The sequence below is a fragment of the Apteryx mantelli genome, chromosome 3 (genome assembly GCF_036417845.1).
Source record: "Apteryx mantelli isolate bAptMan1 chromosome 3, bAptMan1.hap1, whole genome shotgun sequence".
Lineage (NCBI taxonomy): Eukaryota > Metazoa > Chordata > Aves > Apterygiformes > Apterygidae > Apteryx > Apteryx mantelli.
The window spans coordinates 139758802-139784575 of NC_089980.1; the positions used below are offsets into that span (position 1 = coordinate 139758802).

General features: G+C 42.8%; 1 protein-coding gene across 1 annotated transcript in view; it reads right to left on the reverse strand.

The window, feature by feature from the left end:
• The window catches only part of RAB10 (RAB10, member RAS oncogene family), a 49530-nt gene extending 24322 nt beyond the window's left edge, over positions 1–25208 (reverse strand). The window contains exon 1 of the mRNA XM_067294490.1: positions 25028–25208. Within this exon, the coding sequence (XP_067150591.1) occupies positions 25028–25154 (127 nt within the window). The 5' untranslated portion in view covers positions 25155–25208. The remainder of the gene's footprint in view (positions 1–25027) is intronic.
• Between the last annotated feature and the right edge of the window lie 566 nt (positions 25209–25774).

Genomic DNA, 25774 nt, shown 5'->3' on the forward strand with positions numbered 1-25774 from the left:
GTTATACTCTGCTTCCATTCCAACTACATTATAATACTAGTTCAGCCCTTCATAACAGAAAAAGTTATAAATAGCAATTGCCATTTGCCTATAAATACTTCCAAATTAGTTTTAACAGACTGGAAAAAGTGGACTTTCGCACAGCTATTATGACCAATTCAGCTCCAGGCCTCTCTGAAGAACTTTCCAGCTAAGTCCTTAAGGCTTCAGAGGAATGGATTACAGATACGGGGAATTTCCAGTGACATGAAGATTAATTTCAGGAAAGAGTTTAAGAGGGATAACAGGTAAAAATAAATAAATAAATAAAATAAAATGACATGCAGAAGGGCCACATTACTATCAATGGCCATATTACTATTATAGAAGAAGTACAAATTTGAAGAATTAATGAATTAAAGATGAACATGAAATTATTCCCTCTTTAAGTGTTGGTAAAATACTAATTCTAACAGTTTAGAGCAAGGTGGAATTCAAAGAAAAACCTGGAAGTATCTTAAACATTTTTATGTTGTCAATATAACTCCACATTTTCAAGTAAAAGTTTGGAAAGTTTCTTATGCTTTAGTGTAGTTCACACAGTTTAATAACAAAGCTTTCTTATAGGCTGATCATCCAAGGTTTCTAGCTCACTTCTGGGTTTCCACCAAATTTCAAGTCTCTTACGTTGCTCTAAGCAACTGGTATGGGCCTAGGACTGACCAAAAACTGAACTCACGGCATTAAAAAGATAGAAACTATTTATGCCTTCTTTAGGTTATTAGACTTCTAGCATCAAGGCTTAAAAAAGTTACTAGACCTCATGATATGTAAAAGACAAAATCTGCCATTACACAAATACTGAAAGGCAATTTTGCCTGTTCACCATAAAACACCGACAATGAATTGCTACATGCAGGCCAAAAACAGTCTTGGAAGCGTAAATGTTAGGCTTCTACATCAGGCCGCTGAAGTCCAGCTCTTAAGTCTCTGTATCAACAGAAGCATCACATGTTCGGTCACTCCTGATAGAGCATTCCAGTGCAGTCTGTGTAAGCTTCCATAGCTGAAGGTGTTGGTGAACACAGAACTACCTGCTCAGCAGTTCTGAGTTTCCATTGCTCTCAGACTATAATGAAGACTCAGGACTTGTTTCAGAAAAGGACAGTATTTAAAATTCATAACCACTGCATCCAAGCAGTTATATATCACGTTTCACCTTCTCAAGCCCATTCCAGGTTTCTGTATAGATCACTCTTCCATTGCTACATCACAAACCAACTGCTCTTGAGAGTGAAGGACAGAACGCCATCAATACAAGAGGGAAGGAGAAAGTTATTATACTACAGTGACTGATTAAGAAGCATTACATGAATAGCTGACAAACGTACAAATTACATTATCCCGTAATAACCTCAATTCTGATTCTTCAGAAGGAAATCCAAATGACTGCTTTCTTCCAGGTTAAGAAGAATCAGGTAGTCTTTTTCTTGTCTGCAGCATGGCTTCTCCGCTTTGCTAGGCACACTGTAATTTAGCAAGAGCCGCCTGGAAAACAGCTGCAGGGTCAGCAGGAGCCGCATTTTTACAGCTCCCTGGGATGTTCCCTTTCACAGGTCCAGCACACATAGGGAAGTAATAGGCATCCATGAAGAGATACCACTTTTAAGATTTATAACTTTTTAATATTTAGAAATCCCTAGTGAGCCTCCAAAACTAATCATTATCCAGGCTGTTCTGGAACAGAAACTGAAGTTATTTACATTCTCATCCTTTGGCAAAAGCGTGAATAAAAGCATAAGTTTTATCATAGGTACAAAATTCAGCTGACGAGCAACAGGAAGCTTTAGGCTAGTTGAGACAGGCCTCTACAGTCATGTTATTTCTTTTTGAAATAAGACTTGTTACCTTTGGAAGAAAGCATGGCATTCAGTTATAGATGGCAGAAAAGTCCAGTAACTATAAATGGAACAGGAATCCAGGCTATTCTCCTGTATTATTTGTAGCTCAGATCTTACATGGATTTCTTTAACAGGTAGACCTGCTAGGCTATAAATTCTGCGTGAAGTCTTTTTTCAGCAGATGATTGCAATAAAAGCAATACAAGGAGTCACTACACAAAGTCTCCAACTCTTGCTCATTAAAGCAAGTCTGAAAGAGATTACCAAAGCCTACCAGGAATCCTGAGAACCTGGACTACTTGGTTTCTCTCAGGCGATATGAAGAAACTGCAGATCCACGTAAAGAACTGATACTTTATATCATAACGAGTTTCTCTAACAAGGTATTTATTCATCAGGAATCAAGGTTACATTGCATCTGAACTTTTCCTTACATCTAGCCCTGATCAGGTGTAACATGTTCAGCTACTTGGGGAAGGAACCAAATAAATACTGGGGACCAGCAACAGAAAATGGAGCAATCCAATCAATACCAGGAGAAGCGTATCAATGATTTAGAGTCTGACAACGTACAAATACCCAGTGCTCTTAGTGTCTAAACTTAAGCAGGAAATACTAGTTTTGCTTACACCTCTGTAGGAAGATGTACAAAGAGCTATCAAGGTAGCTTTCCACCTCTGGGTTTCACAGTACTGAACCCACCTTCTTCTCCAGCTTTTAAATAGATTTAGTATTTAATCCCATAAACAAATAAGACAGTTTGTCTTCCTCTTTCAGAAGAAAACTTATTTTATACATATGCTTATCTGTTGATTTTGTGTGCATGTGTATACATATGTATATACACACGGATATACATGCCTATCCATACACACACACACAGATGAGACTGGATCTCTTCTATACTCATGTGCGGCAATGAATTCCTTGAAGAAGGAGAAGCCATAATACTGTTTAACACAAACTTACACAAAAAACAAACAACTCCATCTTGCTTTGGAAAGGTGAAAATTAAGATCACTGAATCCAAGTTTTCCAAAAATCATGCAAGTCCTCAGAGAATGGTTGAGCATCCCAGCCTCACAAACCTCTTTCCTAGCTCTTAAGGAGAGCTGTAGGCTGTCATGGATCACTCCCAAGAACACTAACCTACCACAGAATACACAAACAGGTCAGACAACCAGCACAGGCTGTAGAGCCTCAGGCCTGGGCTGTCTTTAGGTGGCTCATTTCAGAGGTGGAAAGAGAAACTAGATACCCCAGGTTTTGCTCTAGTACTTGCCCATGCTGTGTTCTCCATCTGCAGATGGGGAACTAGGTAAAGGAAGAGGAAGAGTGCGATTAATGGGAGAAGTTGTATAGTCAAAAACAAAACTTTACACAAAGACATGGCTAGTATAGTTGCATTTGCAGCCCTGGTGCCAGTTCCTTCCCTTAGAAAAACCAGGGCAGGTTACTTACATGGCTCTAAGGTCAATTTTATCTTCTCTGTTTCAACAAAGAGCTGAGACAGCACCCAGACAGTAGATACACAGAGTAAGCTAAGCTCTCCAGCAAAATTTGCCCTTTCTTTTCGATTTTTCTTGACCTCACTAAAACCTGCAAGTGCATCAACCATTGCAGACAACTCCAAAAGCCGAAGAGATATTATCCAGTAAAAGCAACTACTACTATGGAACAAACCAAGAACGAAGTGCCTACACAAAAGCAGACGTCCATTCTTTTTAACTAAAGGCTACTACCGCGCTGCTCAGACCTAAAATAAACACTTAAGAAAAAGACTACAAACTTTCACAATACAAATTTACATGATACAGTTTCTTAGTAATCTCACAGGTCACAACAACTCAAGGTCTCCTATTCATCTAGAAAGCAGCTATATAACCGCTGCTCAGAAGCGACAGCTTCCAGGAGCACAGCAACAGGAGAGGTTAGCGGGGTCTCAGCAGTCTGCACAGAAAGGGCCCCAGAAAACTACTCAAGACAGTGCAGGACTCGTAGAGTCACCCCTGTGAATGTGGTGAGGTGCCACAAGGCATATTTCCCAGCAGCAGCAACTGGTGAGCCCTTTGCTCAGCAACTGTTAGACCAAATCCAGAATACAGTGTCTAGTCTTGGGTCCCCCAACACAAGAAAGACATCAACAAACTGGAGTGATTTCAGCAGATGCCACCAAGATGTTCAGAGCCAGAGCACTTAAGTGAGGAGAAGCTACAGGAATTGGGCTTGTTCAGCCTGGAGAAGAGAAGGCTGAGGGGAAACCCAAGAGCAGCCCCTAGTACCAGCAAGGAGGTTATCAAGAATCACAGAATAGTTGAGTTTGAAAGGGACCTCTGGAGATTGTCCAAGTCCAACACTTAGGTCAAGTAGGATCTACTAGAGCAGCTTGCTCAGGGCTGAGTCCAGTCGGGTTTTGAATACCTTCAAACATGGAGACTCCACAACCTCCCCAGGCAACCTGCTCCTGTGTTTGATCACGCTCATAGCAAAAAGGCTTCTTCTTATGTTTAAATGGAATTCCCTGTATTTCAATTTGTGCCCATTGCCTCTTGCCCTTTCACCGGAAACCACTGAAAAGCCTGAAGGTTTTGCCTTCTTTTACTCCCTCCCATCAGGTATTTATACTGGTAAGATCCCCCCTGAGCCTGCTCTTCTCCAGGCTAAAGCAGTCCCAGCTCTCCCAGCCTCTCAAGTCCCTTAATCATCCTTGTGGCCTTTTGCTGGACTCGCTCCAGTATGTCCATGTCTGTCTTGTACTGAGGAGCCCAGAACTGAATACAGGACCACAGGTGTGGCCTAACCAGGGCTGAGGAGAGGAGAAGGATCATCTCCCTCAACCTGCTGGCAATGCTCTTCCTAATGTAGCCCAGGATACTGTTGGCCTTCTTTGCTGCAAGGTCACCTTGCTAGCTCATGGTCAACTTGTTGCCCAGCAGGACCCCCCGGTCCTTCTCTGCGGAGCTGCTTTCTAGCAGGTCAGCCCCTAGCCTGTCCTGGCACATGGGTTATTCCTCCCCAGGTGCAGGCCTTCGCACTTCCCTTTACTGAACTTCACAAGGTTCCTCTTTGCCCATTTCTCTAGTCTGCCAAGATCCCTCTGAATGGTGGCCCAATCATCTGGTGTATGAAACACTTCTCCCAACAGTGTATCATCTGCAAACTTGCAAAGGGTGCACTCTGTCCCATCATCCAGGTCACTGATGAAGATGTTAAGGAATAGCTACTTGGTCCCATTTTCTTCAGGTACCCCCACTAGTGACTGGCCTCCAGCAGGACATTGGAGGACTGAAAAAGACTGAACAAAGCTCTCTACAGTGGCTCAGATGGGATACAAGGAAGGCTGCATGGAAGGAGGGAAAGCCACAGGCTATGCTAGAACAAGCAGCTGGAGTCTCCAGCCCTCCCCATCTTGGGAGACTTGTGATTTCTGGCAATAGAAGGCAGTTTCCTTCCCCACCTGCAGATGCAAGTAGAAAACAAGCTCTGCCAGGGGAGAAATCAGAGACAGCTGAGCCTAAACACATCAGTACCAGTAGGAAAGCAGCCAGCAATCCCAGTTGGAGACTCCCTTCTGTAGCATTGGAGGTACCTATCTCCTGACCAGACTTCCTCTCTCCCATGGTTTGTTACTTGCTGGAGACTTGGGCCTGGGACATTGCAGGGACACTGCTGTGGCTCGTCTGGTCTTTGGCCTGCTATCCCTTGCAGTTCATCTGTGTCTGCACCCTTGACACTGTCAAGGGAGATGTTGAGCATATCCAGAGTGACTGGAGACTGGGGGCTGGGGAAATGGCATGTTAGTCCCAGTAGTGTCCTCCTTATGCTTGCCAGTGAAAGGGAAAGTGCTTAGGTAGGAGTGGGCATCTTCTGTGGGTGTCACAGGCACGGCTTTGCCTTTATGACAGGGGACCGTCTCTGAAGAGGAATGTGATCCATCTCAAAGCACAGCAGGAGCATCTTTGGCAACAGACTTGCTAATGTAGAGAGGAGGGCTTAACACTAGGTTTGCTAGGCATGACAACCAAAGCCTAGAGGGAAATGAAGGTACATGGGCAATGAGGAAATATTCAGGGGATCAGGTGATGGAGGAGGCTCTCACCTCTTGCTTATCCTGTGAAAGCAGCATGATTAGGGCTCCCTCTCAAGTGGGGGAACAAAACACCCACAGCACGGGAAACACATAGGAGAAATTATGCACAGCTGCAGAGTTGTGATCTTACTAGGATTCCAGGGGTGCAGTGGGACAGGTTGCAAGACCGGAGCACTGCAATGGATGAATAGACATTTTAGGAAGGACAGGCCAGGAAGCAGGGATGTCCTCCACACAGCAGCTCAAACACATGCACATTTCCTTCAGAACAAGTAATAAGCCAGTCGGGAGCTTATAAGTAACGACTGGACAACAGGACAAGAGGGGTGCAATTGCAGTGAGAATCTGCTACAAACAACCCAAACAAGAGCAATAAGTAGCTGAAGCCTTCTTCAGGCAACTGAAAGAAGCTTCATACTTGCAGGCCATAGTTAAAGTCCTGCTCGAGTACCATCTCTACTGCTAGTATGGCAAGACAAAAGGCCACAAGAAATCCAGGAGATTTCTGGAGTGCTTTGGAGACAGTTTATTGAAATAGGTGATCAACAAATAAAACTAAGGGAGGCACTATGCTGGATCTGTTACTCATAAACAAAGAACTGGACAGAGATATGAAGACTGAGGGCAGCCATGACTGCAGCAACCACAAAATCATGGAGTTTAATATCCTGAAAGAAGAGAGCAAGACAAATAACAGTTACCACCCTGAACTTCAGGAGAACAGCGCTCAGCTTGTTTAAGGATCTGTGTGGTAGGAGAGTCCCACGGGAGACTGCCCTGCAGAGGGCAAAGGGGCCCAAGAGGGCTGGTTGATCTTCAAGAATAACCTCCTCAAAGCACAAGAAAGGTGTGCAGAAGGTCAAGCACTGGGAACTCCTGACTGAGCTCAAACATAAATAAGCAGCACACAGAAGGCAGAAAGGGGGACAGGCTACCCAGAAGAATTGCATCAACACTGTGTGAGCACGTAGGGATAGAATTAGGAAAGTGGAGTTGAAACAAGTGACAAATATGAAAGACAAGAGTACATTGGCAGCAAAATGAAAACTAAGGAAAATATGGGTCAGGTGTTCCTTGAGGCGCTCATCAGGCACAAACACCAAGGTACTCGATGCTTTCTTCACCTGTTTTTATTAGTAAAGTCCCTTGAGACTAGTTGCAGTAAGCCACTACTTACAGTAGAGGACCACTAAAGCAAACTGAAGTCACACAAATCCATGGGACAAGCTGAGATGTATTTGGCCATAACTGGCCAATGCCACGGTAAGATTGTTATTACCTTTGAAATGTTACGGCAATCAGAGGAGGTTGATCCAATCATTTTTCAGTCATTTTGCACTCTAGATGGATGGACTGCGACATCCCAACTTGGATACAAAGATGCTACATGCAACCATGTCAAAGGCTTCAATAAGCTCAAGGTTTACAACATCCACTGCTTTTACCTCACCCAGAGATCTAGCGACTTCAGCAGAAAAGACAATTAGGATGGTCAAGTATGATTTACCCTTGGTAAATCCATGCTGGCTATTCCCAATAGTCCTTCACATGCCCAGAAAAGGCTTCCACAAGAACTTGCTTCAAGGCTTTCCCAGAGACCAAAGTGATGCTGACTGACTTGCAACTCCCCAGATCATCCTTCTTGTTCTTTCTGAAGGTGGGCATGACATTCACCTTTCTCCTATCATTGGAGATCTTCCCCAGGCTCCACAACTTTTCAAAGATACAGTGACCTTGTAATGAAATCAGCTAGTTCTCTCAGCATCCCATCTGGTTCCATAAAATTAATGCGTTTTCTCAAGTAGTCTGACTTATTCCTTGTGAGTTACTTGCAGTTTCTCTCCTCCTTCCCTGAATCCTACATCTAGGCCCAAGGGCATAGGAGACCTTGCCACTGAAGACCTTCACAGCAAAGACAAAGGAACCATTGACTACCTCAGCTTTGTGTTCACTGTCACTAAATCACCTACAGCATTCAAGTAGAAGGCCCATATTTGCCTTGTTTTCAAGTCCTCGTCTTCCTTATTTAAAGGCTTCTATTGCATTCCCTCTGGTCACTCCTTCTAGCCCAAAGGGAAAGTCCTAACTCACTGTATCATTCCCAGCATGAAAGGCATTCTGCATTTCTTGGCTGTCCTTCTCTAAACTTTTAATTCTTTTGGTTTTGATATTCAGTGACCAGGATTGTAACATAGTATTCAAGATATGAGCAAACTAGGGATTTCTGCAGTACTAAAACAGAAATCCAATGACTTAGTGTGCTTTAGTGTTTCATCCTCTCTGCAGTAAGTTTTTGCTAACGCAGAGTGCAGAAGCTAGAACAGCAACAAGAAAGAACTCAGCCTTCCCGCTCTGGAAGGTTCCAAGTCATGACAATTTAGCAGTTACAGAACATCAGAAGTTACATCTAAATAGCAAAATGTGTATCTTTTATGAAGCCTTAGGAAATGCACATTTAGTTAATTCCAGTAGTCTAACAAAGTTCCACTTAACAACTGGTTAACAGCAGACATCCACAGAAGTCCTGTTTGAGAGCTCAGTTTTGATTGAGCTAGACATGGAAAGACAATAATTAGAGAAACAAGTAATTTAATTACAGTTTAATTCCACCAGCCACAAATGAGGGTTTGATTGGTTTTTACACTTTTTTGCTCCTCTTTCCCACACCTTGAGGCACTGTTGCCAATCTTCCACTTTCAGACCAAACCTAACACTTAGCTGCTTCTCCTTTCAAAAAGCACCTTTTCTAAAGGCTGCTAGCCATCTATTTGCTAAACATTCTTCCATTTATGCAACCAATTAAATACTGAGTTTTAGTACCCTCATGAACTATCAATTTTAAGTGAACATTCACCTCTCTAGCTTGAGGCCACCAGCCTCAATCTACAACACCTTGATAGCAACTGCCATCGTACAGAACAAGCTTTTCTTACACAGCATTCATAAAAACAAGCAGAGAAACTATGGGTGGCATAGCTATAGCTTCAACTGCTATTTCATGTACTGAAATTAGCATTCATGGGACAAGAGGAATTATTAAGAGGTTTGTCTCTGTACCCGGACTATCCTGGAAACTGCTATCTTCAAAAACTAGGTACCAAGATAAATCATTATGACCAGACATCTTTCTCTCAGAAGATAAGCTGAAGATTCTTACCCAGTAATTTTTGCTAGTGTGATGTTGTGCATCTTAATAAACCACACATTTACCTATAGCATCACTTTTAAGAATGAAGTAGATTCTTATAATCCAGACAAACAGTAAGCTTAGCTTCAGCTTTTGACAAAGTCTACCATAGTAGAGATTCTCAAAAAGGTTTATTCCTTTTTCAATAGGCTGATCAAATCCTATCTAAAACCTAGACACAAGTCGGACTGAACAGCAGGTTTCTCCTGTAAGTTTTTCAGTCCCTCTGAATCATTGCCACAGTTCTTCCCTAATCTTCATTTTTTCAGTATAATTTTTAAAGTATTTTTAGAAAGTTGTCTTTACAAGTTAAGTTTCACTGATACCATATCAATACACGAACATCTCTGGAACATATTTGTAAGGGAGAGCGGAGTCAACAACAGTAGCACTGTTGCCAGATCATCTTCAAATGATTATCCATCCTTAATGAAGCAGATGACAACCCTGCAAGACAGCAACTTCTCAGTGTGACCTAAATTCTTCCATTCTAGACACACGCATTTGTTGTGCTTTCAAATGCTGTCATACATTATGAACGAATAAGAAACTGAAATAAATGAGACTCAGTGTTGCAGGAATGAACAGTACAAAGACATTTGATATATGCAAGCCAACCCTGACTAACCAATAAGGTGGACCCAGCTGAATATTCATTTGGGGTGACAATCCAGGACTCTGGCTTTATAATCCCCCAAAACAATAGAAGGCCACTGTTATCTAGACTGATCTCTTATCGGAGCAAGGCCACATTCTTTGAATTCATACATATCTTCAAAGTTTTCAGAAACAGGGGATCTTCCCACTGCACTGTAGTTTCCCCATCTAGAGTTGCCTTGCTAGAGTTTTCCAGGCAGTTTGCCTCATACTCTGCCTATAGTCAACCAGACAGTCCAAAGATGAACAGTAAGGTTCAGAACTAGAAGAGTGAAAGACACTTTCCTAATTTAAAATTTGTTTTTAAAATATTCCCACTGCCCTTCAAAGGGACAGATAAGTTGCAGGCATGCAAGCTCCCTTTGTGCATCTGTTTCAAGCATGAATGTTAAATTAGGTCAAGATTACAGCCTTCAGGTGCACCAAAAATCATCTTTCACCACTAGCCTCACTTGAGACCTCCTCAAATATCACTCTTCAGATATTTATATTAAAGCCACAAGTAAGTTAACACCTACATGCTAATTTTAGAGTAAATCACCACACAAGTCAATGATATTGCTACCAGGAGCTTTTTAAGAGCACTTGAGGGCAACATTCACAGAAGATTAACATCAAACATATAGATGATTCACAAGCCCTTGTCTCTCTCCTTGATTATTCTCCCTGCACCAGGTTGTTCCACTTACTTAGTGACTGTGACCTTCCACTTTTTCATCATCTTGTCACCTACATTAGAAGAGTTAACCATCTTCAGAAGCAAACCTTGAGATGGCTTTCATTCTGCCTTACTGCCCTCCAGAAGAGGTAAGTCCCTTACCTTCCCATTATACACTGGATACTTGCAGATATAAGTCACTGTATTAGCTGGAAAAGGAACAGTTCTTAAATACAGATTATGTCCACACATTCAGGTCTCAGAAGCTACAAGGCTCTTAAGAAACAAGGGGTATTAAAAAGTCAGGAATTCTGTGAAGCTGTTTTAAGTGGCACTGTTCAGACATTTAACAAGTTGATTAGAAAGTAAGCTTTAGCATACAGGTTAAAGTGGTGTTCATCCCCACACCTGCAATTAAGACAGCAAATCCAAACAACGAGAAGTCAAGAACGACAGTATTCCATTCACTACGCAGCATCAGTTAGTTGGTGTCCCATCACACGTACTCACCTCAATAGTATTTAAATGCAACTGCCTCATTCAACAATGAAATTGACAGCGAGTTGCAATAGAGGAGCTGAAACTCGATACATATGTGAGATTCTTAGCATCTACTGCACACATTTAATTACCGCCCTGTAAAGGAAAGGCTAGCGATGAAGCTTATTTGCAAACAAAATCAACCAAACAAAAAGAACAAACCACCGCATTAAAAAGAAAAACATTCCTGTGAAATGAGGAACTGTGAACTGAGAACTAAGATATACGAGCTCACAAACATTAATCAGAGGTGCCTGATTGGAAGTCTGTAGGGAAAAGTATCTTAATGAGCTAAATTCAAATCAACAAGAGTTCAAAAAAAAAAAAAGGTTTCTAGCTACCTTTCTGTGACAAGTGTGACATCCTCCTCCCCATGTGCAAAGGCAGAAACATATTCATGCCTCAGCAATCCAAGTCCACATTTCTGCATGATTAACAAAGACACCACCAGTGATTTAAATTAATGTGGATGGCTGAGACAGAATGAAAGAACACATATGGTTTTTTATCTCTGGCAAAACAGGGTGGAGCAATTGAGGCATGCTGTTTAACTGCTGCAGCTATATCCATCAACACTGGCCTATCAGAACCTCAGGGTATCAAGCATCATACAACATGCTATGGCCACTCCTAATCGCGCATTAGAGGACTGTGACAGTGTGCGACTGAGTGAAGTGCATCACTCATCCGTGAGACTGCAATGAAAGTTCCCAGGACTGGAACTTCATCCGGTTGTTTAAATGTTCCTGGTATGGTTTTGGTCTTGGCCAGATAGCACTCTCCATATCAGGGCCCGGGCAAAGTTCAGGAGATCACCAGGAAAGGGTGCATTTCCCAATAAAATGGATGCAGACAAAGTTCTGGACCTCAAATGACATGCTTAAGAATATCCGGCACGTTTAAACTTTTAAGCATCATTTTAGTTGACATGTTCAAACCACAGTTCCCATCGATTTCAGGTGCAGTGAGTGTATCTGACACTTACACCAGTCAGACCAAGACTGAGTCCCCAGGCAATGAGAAGTTCAGAGTGTCTCACTTTGGTATAAGTAACCTGTTACGTAATACCCCTACTGTACATGATAGGGACAAAAGCCATTTTCCAGGTCAAAAATCAATTATGAAACTTTCTCATCCTCTTCTCCCCAGCTGCCGTCATCTCATTTATGAGCATTAGTTTAATAAACTTTGTCTGGTGGAGTCTAACCATAAGTAGCCTGTAATATTCAGTGTTAGACAATCTTCATTATAGGATGCTGTGCAGGAAGACTTGAGGTGGCTAGAGAAAGCAGGCAGACCAACTGGTGAGGATACCACAGGATATTTTTTTTTAAAACCATGAGACCTTCCAGAAAAAAAAAAAAAAAACATACTTTCAGAAGTCATGTGAAACTACAGTTCAAATGACCATTTAAAAATCTCTGCTCAGAAAGCAAACTGAAGCTTCCTGTTGACACCACCTACGCTGCTGCCACTTAGGTCTATGAAACCACACACAGGGTTTTCTTTTTTACTTCTTTGAAAAGAAACTTTATCATTTTTTTATTCCAGAGGCTAAACCTTAAGACTCCCACAAACAAAACAAGAGAAAGTGAACAATGGAACTATTTTAGTGGTGTTCTTTGCACAGCAAGAGACAAAACAGACAATAAGGTTTTTATTTATAAGATATTAGGCCAAAAAAAAAAAGAAAGAAGAGAAACTTTAGCAAGGAGTAGTATTTACAGCAGAGTTGTTCCCGTGCAGCAATGATTTCTGCTTAGCATCAATGAATTCCAGGTTTGAAAGTTGATTTATTTTTTCCACTTCTATTACATCTTTCATTTTCTAACTTACTCCTTAGCTTCTGGTTCAGGCAGTAAAATTCTGGTCAGCCTCCTTTACCAGCGTGTATTTTTGGAGAGAGCATCACAAGAAGCAGCTATATCTCCATATGCACCTCTGTCAGCCACCCCCACTGGGCCCTAAACCTAAAACCATGATAAGGAAAGGTCTGGAATCCAGTAAGATGAGGCTTCATACAAACTGGCAACTAATCAGAATTCCATGCAAAGCCACCAAGCATGTGCACTGAGCATGTGGAAGTTCAATTACATCTGATTAAATCAGTTTTCATGAATGTCATAATCTACTTATATTTGTCAGCTAGAAAATAAATATGGTACGTAATGAAACTACATTCACATAAACTGATTCTATTTATGAAACAGCAAATTTGTCACTACTTAACTACAACAGTAATTCTGTCCTCAGGTTACATAAAACCAAACCTCAAGTTAACACTGACCCTAATTTATAGTGATCAGATTGACAAAGTTAGTACGTAAATGAATGCAAATAGATTCATTTTGTTTGCCTTGGTAGCAGTATTAGCTTTGCCAAAGCAATAAGTACTGTGTCTCAGAGGTCATTAAAAAATTTAGTCAGTCAACCCATTATAAATACTTGACTTATCGCAGTAGACAAACTAAGAACTATTATCAAAACAAGTAATTAATAATCCTTACTGTTAAAGCTAAAAGAAAGGAATGAGACACCATCACTTGCTGTTTTCAGACCGGACAATCTTCTGGAAGACATGCTTTCAGCAGAACCTACTGACCTATATTTGATTAGCTTCAGGCACGACAGCAAAGGAAAGACACTAAACACACTGAAACAAACATCAGTGTCGTAAGTATTTCAAACATTCAACAGCAAAGTTGAGAGTCAGAAATTCTCCAATCATTTTCATTAAATAGATTGTTTGTTCACATGATATAGTCATATCATCAATATTTGAGACAAACACTTGTAATATTTTACATGTTTTATAATATCTGAAGTCTTTCAAAGATTTTAAGTCCATGCAAGTCAGGGGGGGATGGGACTTAGTTACTGTATTTTAAGTTTTAAATGTTTTCTCTGGGGAAGCAGTCTAACAGTTACCTTTTCCAGCTCTCTAAAAGGAATGTATGTGCTTGTAAGTGAGTACTTATTGCCGGAAAATCAGTAGGTTTGTTTTTCTTTAGTTATAAAGAGGAAGGGTTAACAGTAGTTTATAAGGAGTACCCTAACTCAAGCTACCTAGACCACACTACAGCAGTAAGTGAAGTTTATTGTTTATATTAGATTTGCATTAATATCAGTAAAGTAGTAAGCACTGCAATCTGGAAGCATCATCCCCTTCTGTGACAGGGTTGGAGATCAGCCGTGACCCAGTCCTTTCTGCGTAAGATTTCCAATACAAAACTGTTGGGTAAAGATACACCTGTTATTCCCTACACTGACTCCAAAGAACGGCACTGTGTCTGATGTGAAACACGATATGTCCAACTTGGAAGTTTCTTTGCTTGCACTACATCAGTACAGTCCAGTATGTACTAACTGAAGCAGTTACCATAAGATTTAGGATGTTTTCAGTTATTGTTCAGCTTATACACATACATTCAAAAAAAGACTTGTGAACACTTCAGCATCAAGAAACAAAAGCCTTCACACAGTATGAGGTATGGCAGGTATTTATCTTTGGTTTAAACCAAGTATTAGGAATCTACAAGACAATTCTGCTCCCAGCACCAGAGTTATATGGCACAGTTTGACCACGAAAGGCTGCTACTACCACTGTACCCTGGGGCAAGATCAAATACTGTGCCATATGTTTCTATCCAACCTCTTATCAAAACTCTCCAGTGAGGAAGAAGGTGAACAACAGGGTTGCCAAGCTAGTTAGAAGCAAGAAAGCTTGAATCAAAAATAAGGCCTATCACTGCAATATTACCCAGAAGCACATTTGTCAAAGTTTTACCACCTCCAGCAGCTATTATTGATGCATCTCTACCGCTATGCTCAAATTGAACTCACAGAAAGAAAAAGGTTGAGAAACAGGAATTATGTACCTTTGAAAAGGGGGGAGGGGGAAGAATGCCACACAACACCTCAGTTAGCAACTTTATACTGCCTACAATCAAAAGTTACTGCTACCCCAAAACATCAGCCTCTCCCAAGACAACACCAGAGACCATAAGACCTGTTTGGATTCTTTTAGTTTACTGTATGCTGCCACAAGGTACCTCATCTGCAAAAAGAAAAAAGCCTTAAGCTAGTACCTTGCAAATACTCAAGCACTGTGCCTCAAGATGATCAGGACAGCTGCTCCCCTGCAGCTCACAGCTGCAGAGATTCCAGGTTTCAATTCCATTGGAATAAGCCCATTTGACTTTGCATTGAAAGGAACCAAGAATGGTCACACAGCTAGCTGTCCTGTCTCAGCAGAAAACCTACTATAACTCTGTACACCCCCTACCTACTCTGGAGCTAAGCGTCCAGCTAGGACATCGAAAGGGACTATGTTAGGAAATGACATTAGTACTTACATGGAAAGAATTCAGTTTAAAGAAGAGTTTTACCAATAACTGGACTCAGCCATGTAAACATAAACTGAGACCTCAGCTGCACCATCAGTTACAGAGTTTAGACCTAAAAATGCTGACAGCAAATCTGACCAAAGAAGCACCTACTTAGGAGCTTCAGCACTGCTGCCGAACTCTACAAATGCTAGATGAGGAACACCTTAACTTGCTCAGAGCAAGACATCACATGCCTTCTTTATCAGTGTTTTTCTCTACCTCTTAGAGAACTATTTTGTTAGAAGCTCTTTAAAAGCTGGTAGCCATTATCTAAGCCTCTGAAGATCAAAAGGAGCACTTCAGACTTCCAAAAAGCAATCTCTTCAGACTGTAGTGCTTTCGATTGTATCCAGCAGCAGCTCTGAAACACACTGGGAATTCTGACTCCCACCCAGGTCCTGTCCTGGCACCCAGAGCCAAGCCACAGACTGACACAGGTTGTTGAGTGTGGAGTATGTGCTTCAAATACTCTACCCAAAGCAGGGTCGCATTAAATCCAGTTGCTCAGGAGTCTTCTCTAGGCAAATTTTTTATCACCCCCAAGGATGACAATTCCATCACCTCCCTTCATTCCTGTTCCAGACTCAGAGCACCCTCACAGTAAAATTTTTTTCCTAAAACCCAGTCAGAATTTTCCTTGTAGCAACTTGTGTTCACTGCCTCTTGCCTTCAGCATCAGCCTTGGGGACAGGCCACAGGGGGTGCCTGGTGCCTGAGCCGGGACAGGCGCATCCTCCCACTTCTCTGTATGGATCAAGGTCTAAAACATACTGGAGCAACTGCTGCAGCCAGCACTGGGAAACATGCCCTGTGGCACTCTGCCACCATGACTGAGCAGACTCTAGCAGTCTAACACTGTCTCAGGTGGAGTTTGAGCCCCCTTTTGTGCAAACTGTCACATTCCTGTTCACTAAACTGAGAATGGAAGTAGCAGATTTTTCAGAGAACTCACATTTCTGGTCCATGCTGTCCCACACATCAACATTAAGCAGAAAACCCAAAAAACTAGCCAGTAGTATCTATGTTTTTGCCAGAAACTTGAGTAACTGCTCAAAAGCATTTTGTTGTTTATTGGCAAGATCAAAATGTTAGTATGAGATGAAAGCATTTCAGAGCCTGGTTAATGAAACAGATGCATTGGATTCATTTAACCAACAACAATTAGACAGCTATATTTAAGCTACACATCTAAGCTTCAAAGTGACAGAGAGAAATAAGTACTGCTATCTTAAGATGGATGGAATTACTTATTTTCTTCCCCCCATCCCATGCTGACAGTTCAACTTTTAAAAGCAGCTAGTTATAGCATGAACCCCATTTCAGAACTAGAAAGAGGATAAGATGTAAACTTCAGCAAGCTTTTAGAATATGTAAAATTAAGATTGCTAGCTAAAGCACCTGGGAATATCTAGATACTGCAACCAAGGTATACAACTTTTTTTAATATGGAAGGTCAGACATTTACTATAGCTCTGCAATAGTAAAACTTGTTTAAAAAGTAGTAAGAGAAGGAAAATCAAGTTAGTTAGCTACAGGGAAGTCAGCTGCCAATGAGGTTCTGTAGGGAGAAAGAACAGTTAACATTTACCACGGTTAGAAGGGAGAGAGGCAGGGAAGACAACACGTGGTACATCAGTGACTGCCAAGCATCAGCATGGTAATTTATATGCCCAGATGACTGAAGTTAATAACTGAACCCCTGAAGTAAAATGAATCATCATTACTTTAGATGACTCGAATGCTGGTGAGACCAGCATCAGCCAAGTTAAGACTCTCAACTATCTCAGACAGCAGAAATAATTTTATTCAGGCCCAGGTGCATATTGTTGAGCAAGTGTTGCCACAATGAAACAGAAACAAGAGCTGGATCTTATATGCCACAGATGAGACAAAGATCTGACAGGACCAGCTTTGATGAGCTTTCTGGTATCCTTGTAAATCCAAGGATAGGCAAGTAAGGGGTACCTTACCTCCAACCTAAAATGGATAAACTCCTGAAGCGATCGCAGTATTCCCCATCTTTGCAACTGCTTCTTTTTAAGGTTCTGAAGCTCAGATCTTGGGTCAAGATTGCCTCCTACTACAGATGATTTTGATTATAGCCCTGTCAGACTTTGGTACTAAAGGAACTCCTGGTGCATAAAGAAGTATACCACACCAGATTCACATTATCTGAAGGAGACCATTTCCCATATTCTTCCCCATTCCAACAAATGCTTCAGCATATATGGTATCTGTATAGCCAATCATCGGTCTGAATATGAGTAAAAATAGTTTGAATAGTAACCTTTAGGAAAAAGTTCTACAAGTATGAATGTCATTATACCTATTGTGTATATAAACAGCAATCAAGAGAGCAGGCCTTTTTCAAAGAGCATTAAATCACATGTAGGAAATGTGAGACACTACTCAACCTGGTATTTCTCCAGGCTTCTGCAGCACAAAACAGTCAGTCAAAAAAGCCTCAAGGTTTTTAACTACAGAAAGGAACAAAAATATGCAAAGACTTCTAGTTGAACCCACACAGAAGAAAACCCACACAGTTCAGCTATACTGAAACACTAAACATTCAAGAAAGCTTGCAGCAGCACTGGTCCCAGCTGCAGGTCTCTCTTATACTTCCCCAGTGCTAGACAGGGAATTCCCACAGCACCAGGAATCTGAACAAGCCCATTTCTTCACAGAACAGTTTTGAATACCTTACCATGTCCCCAAAATCAACACTGAGAGAAATCCTTCTCCACATGTCATCAGAAGGTCACTTAACAGAACAGGAGCAAGCTGTTGCTGCCAAAAAAACTAATGCAACCCATTCTCAGCCAATCTCATTCCTGGGCATTTCTCAACCCCAGGCAGGATAAAGCGTTCTGCCAGGAGAAGCCTGCTTGCAGCTGCCATCCTTCCTGCGAATCTTCAGCTCTTCCTCCACTGCACAACGAACAGGCAAGAACATGCTGCCCTTCCACAGCTCCAGAAAGAGGGAGGACAAGAGCAAGCTGTTGCCATCAGAAGAGCTGAACCAGCCCACACCCTGCTCCCAGGGCTGCCAGGAGCAGGTACAATGAGCGTGGCCTGCCAAGACAAAACCCCACATATTTAACATCTCTGGACTACAGGCAGCAATGTCTGCTTAACACAAGCTAAAAAAAAAGCTTCAAGTTGGGAAGTTTTTCTATCCCCAGTGAGAGTCCATTGATAAATACACCAATCTGATTCTCTGGTTAAATATCAGTATTAACTTTAAGAATAGAAAAGATCAAGCATTTTCTCATCTCTAGAATAAGAGAGGAATAAAAGAAAAGACTATTTCAGAAGAGGCAGATCAAAATGCCTAGAGGAAAAATACTCCCTCCCCCCCCCCAGTTGTGCTCATCACTCAACAAGGCACTAAGAAAAAAAGTGTTTTGTTTCTAAGTGAAGGCTATACCCCTGCTTATCAGTTCCTGAGCAAGTTCTACCAATGTCAACAGGCATTTCACTTGGTTTTGTAAAATTCAAGACCAGACTGTGGATTATATGGACAGCCTGCCACAGAAGCTACAGGCCTGCTCTCTGAGTTTGAAGCACACTTTTCCCTAGAAAATGTTAGTCACTTCATTCATTCTTTATCTTCACCACTTAGTGCTGAAGTGCCAGCTCACTCTCCTCCTGGACACAACGCTGGCTTAATTGGAGCCGCCAACCTCCAGGAGCAGGCACCCTGCACACCCTTCTTCCCGTCCGCTTCCACGTCCCTTGATCACGCTTAGCACATTTAGGTAACGGCTGCTTATTAGTTTCAGTCGAACATAAATAGCACATCAGCGCAAGGACAAACAGAAAAAGAAACCGTAGGCCTACTTATATTGCGTTGCCGCTGTACAGGTATACGTGTGAAAGAGCGGTTGGTTCAGCAGCATTCTTACCCTTCAATTCTTTTTGCCACCGAGGCAGAGACAGCACCACCGTGGGGGCAGGGAGAAGGGAAAGGAGAAAGGGAACACTAGACACTGGTGCTGCCGCCAAGTGCTTCGTACCATGAAACGGCAATCCTAAACCGAATTTTCACAAGTAACCACTCAGTATGAATACCACCTATTCAGATGTCTCCCTGTCCCCAGCTGCCCTATGCACTCTGCCGCTATAGATTTATATGGCCACATAGGAAACCAAATCAGGGAACTGATCCAGCTCAGCTGAAAAATAACTATATTTAAAAAATTTTCCAGTCAGCTCAGTTCCCCAGCTATTCACCATACCTCCATCCAAACATTTATGACCAACTGTGTAAAGCATGCACAAGCAAAACTACTGTTCATCATCTATCCATGACCTTAGATTTATACAAAAAAGTGCTCAACCATACTGTATCCAACTGCAAGCCCAATTAGCTCTGCAACATTTCTCTTAGGTGTCTGCAGCAGAAAGAGGTGAGAACCACCATTTCCAGGCCTCAGAATACTTGCTCAACCTCCAGCAATCAACAGTAGAGGAATTTTCCAAGCTCAGGACTGCATCCAGATCATCATTTTTAATAGCCACTGATGGATCTACTTCAGACTGATTTTCTACTTTCTTTCTGACTCCATTTATATTCTGGCTTCCAAAAGCTCTTGTGACAGGAAGTTTTACAGTTCAACTACATACGCATAAGCTTATTTCTGCATCTCATGCTGTCTGATGATTTCTAGACTCCATGTTTTGGAAATGAGTGAATAATTTTTTTATTTTTTATTTTTTAGTTGACCTGCTCCATCCCAGGAGTCAGACACGTACTGAACTCACAGCCTGGGCACAATACAAACAGAACTAGAAGGTGGTTACTGCTCCTAGAAGCTTACAATCTAGACAGACACAGAAAAGGAATATAGGGAAACAGCAAGACAGTAGAGCCAACATGTGAGACAATACCCTTTTTTGGACCCTAGAAACTATTTATTGTCTTCCAAACTTCAGCACACCCACCATGCAGCTAAAAGCTTTTCCCACAATCCAGAATGTAACTTCTGCTTAGCTGGTTCTCCCACGATCTACCAAGCTTTTCCCCATTCTGAGACTCATTTCTTCCTAATATTGATATATCACAATTATGGGCATTCAAATCATCACAAGATGCAAGAAGAGGTTTGTTATATTTACTAGTTTTGATATCAGGGACTTGTTTTGAATTTTGCTACTTAAATGTACCAACATACAGTGATTCCAAAGCAAGTGCTCAACAACTTAAAAAAATCACTTCAAACGAAGACTGAAGAAATAACAATTTAAAAATAAAACTGATAAAGCTACAATTTTGTTAGAAAGCAGTTTAATGCATCTTTGCATTTAAAACAATACAGTTTTGTACACTAACACAGCTTTAGAATAAAGACTTTTCTGCATTCAAAATAAGACATGCAGAAATCAAACCTGAAAGCATACTGCTTTTTCTCTGTCTCTTTGGTTTTGAATTGGAGAACCACTTATGCTGACCGCAAGTCATAACAGAATTTAATGAACAGAAACACAGAACATAGTATATCTTCAGTATGTGTTAAGATTCATGAAAGTTTTAGCTAAGTAAATCAATAGTATTTAGAGGAGGTCTCCAAAGGATTACATACGCTTTGTTCTCTTAACCTACTACTAGAGGTAGCCAGATTTCCTGGGAAAACACTTTGTGACTCATCTTAATTTGCATTTTATTTAGTCAAACAATAGCAATTACGTGCTTGATTTCAATTTTGACATTAAAGTTTTTATAGACACTGACATTCTTGCAAGAACAGCAGTCTCTACCTGCTTATGCTCAGGAAGCAAAGGCTAACGCTTTATCTGCTGACCCTGACAAACTGTGCGTGGAGAGTTTTGACAGATCTTTTTTCAATGATTCTCTTCAAACAGTCATCAACTTGACATGTTAAACACCAATAAAAATTGACTAAAGAAAATGTAGGTCTCATATATTTATTTGAGGCTACCTATACCAACCTTTTTTAAATTAAAAAAAAAAAACCTGCAAGTAGCATTAGAGGCAGAAGAGAAAGTACTAAAATAAGTAGTGTTTGCAGATAGATGAGACTCTGGGCAGAAGTCTAAGATGGGCCTCCACTATCCAGTGCTTAAGAGCACCAAGGACCAACACCGCCATTCACAGGAACAGCTACCACTGACAGAACCGACCCAGCTGTGGAGAACCTGTAAAGCAAAACTGAAAAAAGTCATCACAAGATTTCTCAAAATTAAGCATAAAAAAAAGATTTTTGCAGAGTTATTGAAGAGCTATTAAAAATAAACATGGCTAGTGGTAGACTGTCTTCTATAGTTTATTCATTTTCTACTTGGAAAAAAACAGCTATATAGAATTTGAAGATAAGGCCCCTGCTCTAATCAAGGAGGTTACGATGACTTAGGGATTCTTGCAGAAGGACCATCTGGATTATTTATAATACCTCTAGACAGGGTAATGAAATCATTCACACATGCATCTCATCACATCCAAAAGCTTAACTGCTCTTTAAGCAGGAAATATTAGATTGAAGTGATTCAAAGTCAACTGTTAAAGAGAGTAAACCAAATTACAAGTATAGTAAGTCACACCCAATCTGCTACCACTGATCATGCTGTCAGTTCTTAAGGTGTGTAAAGATGCAAGTAAGTGTAAATAAGTTACTAATGTGAACTAGAAATGCAGATTATTGCATCTTTGCTTACATATATAGACAAACCTTTGCTTTTATACAATTAAAAAACATTTTGCCCCCCCATCTTTTACATACACATAAAAGTTTCAGTATTCTTTGACACTCATCTTTTACTATAAAGACTAGAAAGACTAAAATAGTCCCCGCTTAAAACCGTCAAGACTACAGTACATTTTACCCACTTGACTATCTCAGGTTCTTGGTGGAGCTCAGAGTAAACACAGAAATATGAATCAGAGCTAACAAGCCATGAAGATTTTTTTCTTTAGGTATAAGGAGAGATTCAGCCAATAAGCCAGTCACCTTCAATGTCATCTACTGTGTACACAAATGATTTGGAAACAGTATTTCCTTGTTGCTACAGGTCAAAGACTCCATCTGAGTTTTTTCCTGAAAGTCTTCTGCCGCAGCCACAGAACTAGCATAACTGTTGCAGTTATTGCAGCAGGAGTTACCACAACAGTTACTGCCAGGCAAAACACCTTTTTAGGTTCCATGTTACATTAGCGAATTGCCATTGTTATTGGTGCAGCATTGGCACAGTCCAGAGGAAAATCTGAAAAAACCTAAGAACTATAGTTACAAGCGTCAGCTTGAGATAACCCATTTTTTTCAAACAGACTATTACTCAGTTACTTTGTTGCAACAATGCAGCATTCAAAAGAGTGAGAACTAAGAGGACAGGTGTCTTACCCCGTATCAGGAGTTCAAGATTTTTCCCTGATGAATGAACTGCCTCCCCCCCTTTTTCTTTTTTTTTTTTTTTTAACTAACAGATGTTGTTAGCACAGACCCCTTCACACCACATGTTTTCATTAAACAGTTACATGCAGAAGTAATAAGGAAGAAATACATTTTAAGCCAACTTTGTGCAGTTAAGCAGCTGGAATTCAGCACCACATGGAAAGCCTATTTGCCCTCCACAATCTGCTAAACTTCACTGTGAAATTTAAGTTCGACATTCTCTGACCCACCAATCCACCATCCAGCGGTGTTCACAGCTACTATAACTAGCCATTTAGTTCAAAATTTAGCCATAAAACTTATTTGCCTTCTAATGTACTGGCACTACAAGCAGTATTTCCTTTATGTACTCCAGAAATCCCTACTGGTCTAAATTGGCTCAGCTGTTCAGAAATGCTTCCAAATTGTGCACATGCACATTGCTACTAAGCCTGATGATATTCTGCTTGAAAGTTTAAAAACTGCAGAGTGATGTAGACCAAGAAGTAATTACTAAAATCACTGATCACTAAAAACAAGTTCTGTGAAGCAAGAGCCACCATATAACCACCAACTTCTTAACTTGACTACTTCTAGCTTTGATAATTGAAAAAGCCTTCCCAGCAAGCCCAGAAAGCAACAAACACCATGTGTACTAGGCCAGAATTTGTCAAGCAGTAAGAAATTTAACTACTGCCACTACAGCAAAACAAATACAGCCTTCAATAGTTAAGTTAGCAGATGCTAAGAGGCAAGATTAAGAACTTGAGCAACTGAAATCCCCCCACACCCCAAAACAATTAAGAACTTCTGAACAAAGCTCTTAGTTGAGGCCCAAAGACACACATTAGGCAACAACTATCTCTTGACAATTAGTTGCCCTTTAAGCCCAGATATACTTTGCTTTACTTCAAATTACTGAAGGCTTGCTTAAGAGTGCCTTATGTCTTGACTTGTAGTCTGAGCTGCAGTATTTGTAGGGCCACATTAGGACACTGATAAGGAAGTACACAGGAGTGGCTAGCAACAAACTCTTACACCTAGCACTAGGATTTGCACTGACACTTTATCATCTCCCACCCTAGGTGAACAGCTGTATTGCCAATCACCTAAGGCATTTACATTAAGCACAAAAAAAACAGATCCAATTCAAACTGAAACACCTGAATTTTTCAGATGTGTGGTAGGTATCTGCACACATTACACCAGTGGGTACTGCAAGATACAGCTGAGGCATTAATTCTATTCAGTTGTTACAGTCAGTCCCCAATAAGGTTAGAAGTCGCTGGCCTGAACTCTGGATCTGCAAAACAAGATGGTGTTCAGGGAAGGAGGGAAAAAGAGGCCACTGTGATAAACCTAGGGAGAAAGGACATTAGGTACAAGGCCCATCTAAAAGCACAGATTAAATGGAGAAAGGAAAAAAAAAAAATCTATGAGAATACACAGCCTTCGTTCATGATGTTAAAGGAACTGCTTTAGAGAGGAGCTGCACACGAATAAAGGGCAACAGCGAGTTCTGACAGAAGCCCCAGCGGCTCGCTCGCTCGCTCGCAGGAGAGGGAAGGACAGCTTTGTAGGGTATGCGAGAAGACAGACCCCACCCACAAGTGCAACCATTCCTGCCCGGCCACATCAATAGCGCTGAAGATACCGTGCAGGGATGGCAACGCCACCTCCCTCGCCCGCACAGGGGGCTAGAGATTAACTAGTGACGGAAGGAGCCAGGTGGGTCCTCGCTCTAACTGGCAGAGACGGGGTGGGAGACCAGCTGCCAACGCAACCCCCAAGGTTGGGGGGGGGGGGGGGGAGAAGAGGGTCACCCAGGGTCACTGACAGCAGCAAAACTGCTGTGCTGGAGTGCGGGGAGAAACCAAGCCGCTTCTTCCTGCGGCGGAGGCGAAGCTGGTGTCGGGCGTGCCCAGGGCAGCCAGCTCTCCAAGGGCTTTACGTAAACAGCGAGAGCAAGAAGGCGAAGGGGTGGGGACGGGGGGGGGGGGGTCCCTGGGGACCCGCGGGGACGCTCCGACGTGGGGGCTGCTTGACCAAGGGTAAAATGAGGAGGAAAAAAGAAAAAAAAAAAAGAAAAAAAAGAAAAGCCGTGTGACGAGCGAGGGAGCAGGAATGTGCCAACCCCCGGGGCAGGGGAGGCCTCGCAGAGCCCGCCGGAGCCCGGGGGCCCCCACGCCACGGGGGCCATGTTCCCGCGGGGGAGGGAAAGGGCAGGGCGGCGAGCACTCACCGATAGTGGAGATGAAGGTGGTGTTGAAGGCATCGTCGGAGAAGCGGAAGAGCACGCAGGTCTTGCCGACCCCCGAGTCCCCGATGAGCAGCAGCTTGAAGAGCAGGTCGTAGGTTTTCTTCGCCATGGGGAGGCGCGGCGGCCGCCGCCCGCTCCGGCCCCCTCCCTTGCCCCCCCCCCGCCGCCGCCGCCCTCCCTCACGGGGCGCCCCCGCCGCGGGCCTGCCCGCCCACCCCGACCGGCAGCACCGGCCGCGACCGCGCGCGAGGGCGGCGGCGAAGGAGCAGGAGGGGGGCCCACAAAATGGCTTCCCGGCTCGGGGCGGCCCCGGCGCCTCGCGCGCTCCCCGCGCCGCCGACGGTGGCGGCGGCGGCGGCTCGCTGCTCCTCACGGGGAGGCGGCGGCGCCCGGCCTCATAACCCCGCGGCTCGGCTCCGCTCCGCTCGGCCCGGCGCGGTGCGGCGCGGCTTCCCCCCCGGGCGGCGGCGGCGGCGGCTCCTCACGGGCGCTCCGCGGGCTGCGCGCGCCGCTCGTTAAACGCGCAGGCCGCCAGGCGGGGGGGAGGTGGAGGGGCAGGCGCGCGCGCGCCGCGTCATGGCGCCGCCGGAGGGGAGGGGAGGGGAGGGGAGGAGGGGGGGATGTGCGCGCGCGCGCACGCCCTGACGTCAGCACGCCCGCGCGGAGCGCCCCCCCCTCCCGGCCATGGCAATGGGCTGGAGGAGGCGGGCGGCGCGCGCCCCGGCGCCG